Below are 7,870 nucleotides of genomic sequence, written 5' to 3'. Positions count from 1 at the left end.
ATTCACTTACATTTCCCGTCCACTCCTACCATCCAAACAAAAGGAAAATTCTCACTTATTTTTCTTTACTAATGATAATTTAATTAAATTTTACTTCAAATTTTATTCAAATGGCGCTTCAAAGGTATGCAAGGCTAGATCAAGGTATCGAAGCAAGGCACATTCACATGGCAACAGATCCTGATCGAGCTTTCGTTTAAGCTGTTGCATTATCACACCATGATATATTGCTTAGAGCCTTCCACTGTACAGACCACTGCAGCACTTCCCCATCCAGGAGTCCTCGGGTCTATCGCAACCTTAATAGTTTAAAGTAAGCGTTTCTTGGAGCACTAAGGGAAGCTGAAGATCCCTCTTCTCCCGTGCTCCTCGTGAGCTTCCGACGGGGCAATGGTTGTTGGTGTCTCGGTGTTACTTAATGGGATTATTTGCTGTATTTGTTTATTGGGAAAATGTTCTCTGTGCTGTCGCAGCGCAGCCTGTGCCCAAACACATGGGCAGTCTGTGCAGGGGGACAGGGTGGTCATTGCACCCACCCCCATGTGTCTGAGCTCAGACTGCGCTGCAGCACAGAGAACAACACCCCTTGTTTATTATTATTATTTTTTTTAGATTTTGATAGTTTTGATACATAATAACTAGAATAGAAAATTTTGTCGTAAACTTTAATTTTTGATTTCTTAATGGTAAAAGATTCCATGCTGGCCATGCACCATTCATGCTCCTAACCCCTATCACAATAGGGGATCGAGAAATGACGAAACGTCACCCCGATTTGATGCCTCGTAACCCAGCCTTGCTTAATGCGGTCATCCATAAAAACCCTCCCCTTGCTTATTTCTAAGGAAAAAGTTCTTCAAGCTGCTAAGACGGAGACTTATCACTTGCTATCTATTTCTCTCCTCCTCACATGAAATGACCTTGCTATCCTCCAATGTAATGAACTATTTTGTCAAACAACATTGGTGCGCTCCTCTATACCACTTGCTCAGAGAACCCTTTCCTTTGTTTTTAATTAAGTTATAATCCATGAACCCATTTGTAATTAAAGTGACAGTATAATCTATGTTCTTGAAACTTTTGGTTAATCTACATTGTCGGCCTTGTGATAAACCAAATTACTATCGACCTGTGAGATGATGACATATGGCAACATTTGGAATGAAACAAACCAGGATTTCAAGTAACCGAGCCAACCCGTAAGTTCGAAACCAGATGACCCCCGTGGACGGAATGTAATGTCCACTAAAGCATGAGAGTAAACTAAGACGTCAAAAAAGTATGGTCAGCGGAGGTACGAGCCGACCCTAGAGATCCGTCATCAAAGGTGTGCCGAAGGTTATTCATAATGGTACTTTCATACGATCCGACCCCTCAGATCGGCCATCTAGCTCATCATACCACCTGTCAGATGCCAGGCCGATAAGAGTTGACCCCTCAGATCAGTCATCCAACTCACCATATCCCCTATCAGATGCCAGGCCGATCCGAGCCAACCCCTTAGATCAGCTATACAGCTCACCATACCACCTGTTAGATGCCAGGCCGACCCCACTGCCACCTCACACGCAAGTTCCACGCTTAGACAATTTAGCTACCACCTCAGCAAGGCACACAACTTGCCCAGCAAGTAACTAAACTACAAGTTACAGAACAAAGGACATTTCTTTTGTACAACCCCGAATCACGGTGGCAGAGGAGGAGCAGCCGATAGTGGAACCGCTGCAGATGGGGTGATGGGTCCAATGACGACAGCCTCCACAAGCTCATGAGAAGGGATGGTGGTGGACTGGTGGTAAGATGTTTTTTAATCTGAGTTTGCTGCTACGGCAACACATCAGACGTTCAGCTTGGGAGTTGAAGGGAAGCGGGGGAGAGAGGGCAGGGCAAGGAGAACATGAGTTGGGGAATTTTAGATTAAAGCTTCTCAGGTCAATCATATGGGGAAAGTCTCCTCACCTCCTTTTCGGACCTAGAAGAAGAAGATGATGATGACACTGAAGGTGAAGAAGAAGAAGATCGACAATAATGTTATTCTACCTTATCAAGGGTATATTGATCATAAAATGTCTAAAACTCTTACTGTTCTCAATTAACAGGGACAACTAACGGAGTGAGTGTATTTAAAGATTATTTGAAAATCGGAAGTGATATTCGTAAATATCCAAAATGTACGAGTGGATCTGTAATTAAACCTTACTTCAAGGGAGGTACATGTAAATTTTCCTTAAATCATTTTAAAACCCATATTTATTCAAGAGAAACAATAGACAACATGACCAGCTAGGTACACACTAATAAGTTAAGAACAAAACAAAACATATCAGTAGATCACCATATATAATATGATAGATAGGGTGCAAAGTAGCCTCCATTTTCGATGTGATGAAAGTTCACTCTCTTTTGAGGAAGTTCTTAAACCAATTAGCAGAGTCCTTTGGGTATCTCTTCAACCCATCCTTGAAATCAACATAGTTGATACCGAAACGAACAGTGTAGCCACAATCCCACTCGAAGTTGTCTAGCAACGACCACAGGAAGAATCCCTTCACATCTACACCCGACCTGCAAGGATTAGAGTTAAATAAGAAAGTCCCACTACTTATAGGATGATATGTAGAAGTGGGAAGGGTCAATTTGGTTTCGGCCGGTCCAGAAATGCCCAAACCAGCCCACCAAAAAGTGAACCAGTTTATCATCAGCCAACCCTAATTAATTGAACCGGCTCATAGGAAATTTTTTAAATTTATAAAGGTTCTTTGTTAATTGGAGATCCTATATATTATTGCTTGGAATACTCACTCCATGGCACTGAGAAGGTACTTAAGATGATCACTCAAGGCATCTTTTCTCTTTTCATCTTTTAGAGCATCTTCCATCGGTAGGTTGCCATAATCTGAAATGCCTGCAAAAAAAAAAATAAATAAATAAAATAATTTCAAATAAATGAATTAATTCAAGATGATATTTGAACACTCATTATAAGATATAAAATATAATTAGCTTACCATTCTCTGCTACATAAATAACGGGATTATTGTACGTTTCCTTTATGTATTTTAGAATGTCTCGCATTCCCTTTGGATAGATGTAAAGCCACTCTGAGGCCGTCTGCAAATTCACATCAAATATTATGGAACAACTAATTTGCACATAAACTTTTGTTTATCTTCATATTGTAATGAAAGTGGTGAACTAAGAAGTTGTAATTTTACTTTTTGCCCTTTTAAGATAGTATAATTTTTTTTTCAAATAAGGATAAATCCTGTCATTTTTCATACGGTAATAATTAACTTTCAAATTTTTTAAAACCCTTTTTTACCCCTTCATTAAACATGACATTAAATAACTTTGAGAATAAGAAAATGGACAATTAAAGAAGGTTATAACTTGTAAGTTCACCCCTTTGGTGACAAGAAGTTGCACCCTACTCTAAAAATGAAACCAAATCCAGATTCCACACTTAGCTGTAAAAAGACTCAAAACATACCGGTACACCAATGAGGATTCCATTCCGTTCAGCTGTAAAAAAAAGGGCGGGGGGAGTTATGAAACGCATGAAAAACAGAGAAATTAAGAAATTTAGTCCGGGGGTCCGGCCCAACCAGTCAAAACCAAAAACCAAGAATTGGCAGCCCAAACCTACCTTGGCAAATTATTCTCCTTTTTCAGGGGAAAATGGGCTTGAGCATCGTTACATGACATAACGCAATTCACTAATTGGGCTAACTTCGGGACTGGGTTTGCAAGCCCATCTTAGACTGTTATTCCCCTCAACCACCTGAGCCCACCTAAAAAACCCACAGGCCTCGTTTATTTGACGGGGACTTAGGTGGGTGGGAAAGGGCTGATGTGGCACTTCAAAATCTCATTCCAATCTTATTTGTTTAACCTGGAGTGGTGAATGTACAAATGCTCAGGGAAAAACATTAAATGTTTTGTCTATTGACGTGGCACTTGAAAATCCTCATCTTATACTATTCAATGTCCTACAAAAACAAATGATTTTGATTACTTTTCATGGGAAATGTAAAAATCTCACCCCTATTCCTTAATCCACTATATTGTGGGATCCATTCCCACACATCCTCCCCGTCAAACAAACAGGGCCTTAACTGAACCCGTGCGATTGCTATGCATACCAATGTATTGGTCCTCCCAAGGGCTTCAGATTTAATTGGAAGCTAGGTTTGTTGGTCTTTAAGCTGGTTGGGCTAGAAGATTAAATGTGACCACTGCAGACTGGAACGGACGACATCTGGTTCAGTAACGATAACTAGAACTTACTTGTTTGAATACAATGAGAATCAGTGGAATAGCTTGGGTTGTCATAAGGGCTTAAACCTCCACCAGAAAGGAGAGCATCCTCAGCATAATTTGCAGTATAGTAATTTAATCCCAGGAAATCATATGATCCTTTTAACAATTCAGACTCCTCCTTATAGAACCTCGGCAGCCGTGGCCCCACAAGATCTTGCATACATTTTGGATATTCACCTGTGGTGACTGGCTCCATAAACCTGGCAGTAAAATTTTTTAAGAGTGCTTAAAGGTTCACTAATAGAAGCAAAAAGACATGTGTCATCACAAAATTGTACGTGAAATGTTCACGGATAGTTGATCCGGGTTTAGAAGATAAATATTTTTTGATTTTTTTTCTAAAACTGGGAAAAAGTGCGATGGAATCCTTCTCGACCAGGCCAGGCTGGTTCTGACCGGTTGAGCCAATGGTCTGGATTAAATTTCAAAACATTGGTGACAAATTTAAGTTCTTGGTCTCAATAGCTAGACCAATCTAGCATGAGATCTGAGTACTATTAGTGCACATAAAGACTCACCATCCAAACATGAAATCAGAAGCTCGCTGAGAAGCCGCGATATCAGCTGGGCTGTCGGAGTAGGGAATCATCCAAAAGTAGTTCAATGTAATTCCAATCTGGCCATTTTGAGTTGCCTGCATAAATATATTGGCAATCCAAGAACCCATCTTCAGTTTCACAGCTTAAGAGCTTAAATTCGATTTAAAGCTATGTTTAATTGGTATGCATTCTTGGAATGAGAACATGTTCTGATTTCTGAGACAAAAGAACAAAAGAGGTTGTTTGGTATGCATTCTCATTCATAAATGTTATAGAAACACATTCTGGAACGCATTATCTAGCCCATTCCACATACTGGCTGGGATTAGGCTAAGAAAATTCCAGCCAGCTCGAGCTTGCCCTGAGCCGAAACAGGGCCTGGGTTGAGTCTTCGGCTGAGCCCAGCCTTGTATATATATTATGGAGAAAAGTTCTCTGTGGGGGACATAATGGCCATGCCCAGACACAATGCGATGCCAAATGACCGCACCACCCCTTATGAAAGGCGGAAATCCCGCCTCCCGAGATGCCAGCGTGTGCATGGCCCTTGCGCTATCCCATATATTATATTCAGGGTCAATCGAGGCCAGGTCGGGCTTAAACCCTAGGTGGGTCTAGTTTGGTTGAGGGCATGTTCTTGCAAGGTTGAACTGGGCTTGGGCTAACCTTAAGAACCCTAGGGTTTGGCTAGGGTTTAGGGCAAGCCCGGCCCTGTCCGGCCCATTGACACCCCTAGGACGAAAAATAGCCCATTCCGAGTAGCATTCTCATTCCATATTAAGAACACATTCTACATTATGAGAATGCATTTCTAACAATGTATACCAAACACAGCATTAGAAAGAAGTGGTGTACATAACTGAGCCGGCTCATGAGGAGTTCCAGACCTGGATTTCTATCATGGCGCTGTGAAAATTTTAGATCATTAAGGTTCATATTTCACACACTATACCTTATAATTCTTGTTGTAAGCATCTACTGCAGTTGCATGAGAAAGGAGCAAGTTATGAGCCACTATATATGGATCGGTCCCGGCATTTTCTGTCTTGGCAGGAGGGAAAGTTCCCTGCACATATCCTCCACAAGTGAAGGTCCATGGCTCATTCAAGGTCATCCAAAACTTTACTCTATCACCAAATTCTCTATAGCAGACCTCCGCGTAATCCCGAAAATCATTTCTATATATAGCATTGAAAGAATCATACAAATAGAATGCGAGTTAATTTTTATTTTTTGGATAGAAATAAGTTCATTACTTACTACAACGACATCGGCTCAGATAGATAAAGAATAGAAGGTAGATAGGGCTGAAGACAAAGGTGTTACTAACACTATGCGATGACTCAAGAAACCACCGTATTCATCTTCTAGAGCTTGGGGAACATCCCAGTGAAATAGAGTCGCAAAGGGCTGGATACCTACATATGATAACGACAAACATTAGACATCTAATGTGTGTGTGTGTGTGTGTGTGAGAAAGAGAGAGAGAGAGACTTTGTACCTTGCGATAGAAGCTCGTTGATGAGGTTGTTGTAATATTGGATGCCTGCCTTGTTCACTCCCCCACTTAACTTTCCAGCTACAAGCAGTTATTTTAAAAAACACAAATATTCCATTATTGACGAATGCCTTAAAAAACCAAAAAAAAAAAGAGGGGGAAAGCTTTGTTTTCCTACCCACTATTAAGGGTTAAATTTGGTCATGTGGATCCGAGTCAGCCCCAACACAGAACAGGACTCGAGTTGGGATTTTTAGGCCAGAGGTCAGGTGGGATTGGAAGTGGGCTGAGACCAGCCTGGCCCGATCCTGATATTATATAATTATGTATTAATTATTTTAAAAAATAATTGATGTTGATGATGTATCGTTTTTTTTAATGCGTATAATGATACAAATGGCAATATAAAAAAATGAAAAAAAAAATGAAAAAAAAGATCAATTAGGGTCAATTTGACCCTGGCAAAAGTTAGGGCAAACCCGGCCTCATCAAGGTCAATCAAGACTAGGCTGAACTGGGTTGAACCCGGCAAGGTTGGACCTATGCTGAGATATCTCAACCCGACCACAGAACCTGAGGTTTGGGCTGAGGTTTTAAAAAATAAGACCCAACTCAGCACTTTTTCTAGTCCGAATCAGGTCTCCATTCGGGGAGCATGGGACAGATCTAGACCCTCCATGGGGTGTGGGCGCTAGACTGGGGGTCCCACACCCCCTGGAGGGTCCAGATCTGAACCCAAGGGACCTGATCCAAATACTACTTTTTCACCCCTACCCCCTATGATAACTCAGGTAGTCTCTCCTTGTGTTAAGTTTGTCAAAATACCATTGTAAGCTGCTAGTACTCAAAGAAGGCAAAAATTTTCAATCTATAAAGTTTAATATCATTTATTTTCTTTGTAATCTAAATCGAGCTTTATTATTAGTAAATGACATTTTTAAAATTTATAAAAACTATAAACTCAATCTTTATTAGTGTAAATGTTATTATTTTTGTGCTTTGGATTGCAAATTATGGTGAATGATCTTTTATGTTTCATACCAATGCGATCTGGAATACTACTTACTGGGTAATATTCTGGTCCATGCGATGGAGAATCTGTAAGCATTCAGCCCAATATCCTTCATTATTGCTACATCCTCCTGTGAATAGATTGTCAGAGAAAGAAGTGAAATGTAGATTAACCCTTAGATTTGGGCCCACGTTACAAGATAGATCTGGTGATATGAAATGAATTAAAATCTTCTTCAAGTCCTTGATCGCTAAGGGCGCAGTTCGGGGTTGAGAGATCGACACCTGACGAGCACGAAGGTCCTAGGTCGATTGAGTCAATTTTTTTTTTTTCTTTCTCGAACTCGACACTTTTGGATGTCGGTCTATCAGGTGTCAAGCTCCCAGCCCTGATCTACACGCACTACACTTTTAGGGAATTGGAGAGGATTTTTTCTGATATGACAGTACCTTATACCGGTGATAGGAATCCACAGAAACATCTGCATTGCTTTGGTCCTTT

General features: G+C 40.6%; 1 protein-coding gene across 1 annotated transcript; it reads right to left on the bottom strand.

Annotated features, from left to right (window-relative positions):
• Positions 1-2,388: 2,388 nt before the first annotated feature.
• LOC122643367 (beta-glucosidase 12-like) lies at positions 2,389-7,499 on the bottom strand. Its single transcript, XM_043836993.1, has 10 exons — positions 7,424-7,499; positions 6,361-6,438; positions 6,190-6,277; positions 5,812-6,037; positions 4,839-4,954; positions 4,288-4,520; positions 3,491-3,522; positions 3,009-3,111; positions 2,803-2,905; positions 2,389-2,598 (listed from the first exon to the last, which is right to left on the bottom strand). The coding sequence occupies exons 1-10, from the start codon at positions 7,482-7,484 to the stop codon at positions 2,394-2,396; spliced, it is 1,245 nt and encodes a 414-aa protein (XP_043692928.1). The 5' UTR covers positions 7,485-7,499; the 3' UTR covers positions 2,389-2,393.
• Positions 7,500-7,870: the final 371 nt, after the last annotated feature.

The sequence above is a fragment of the Telopea speciosissima genome, chromosome 10 (assembly GCF_018873765.1).
Source record: "Telopea speciosissima isolate NSW1024214 ecotype Mountain lineage chromosome 10, Tspe_v1, whole genome shotgun sequence".
NCBI classification, from domain to species: domain Eukaryota; kingdom Viridiplantae; phylum Streptophyta; class Magnoliopsida; order Proteales; family Proteaceae; genus Telopea; species Telopea speciosissima.
Note: the sequence above shows the minus strand (reverse complement) of the source record. Positions and strands in the feature narration are given on the sequence as shown.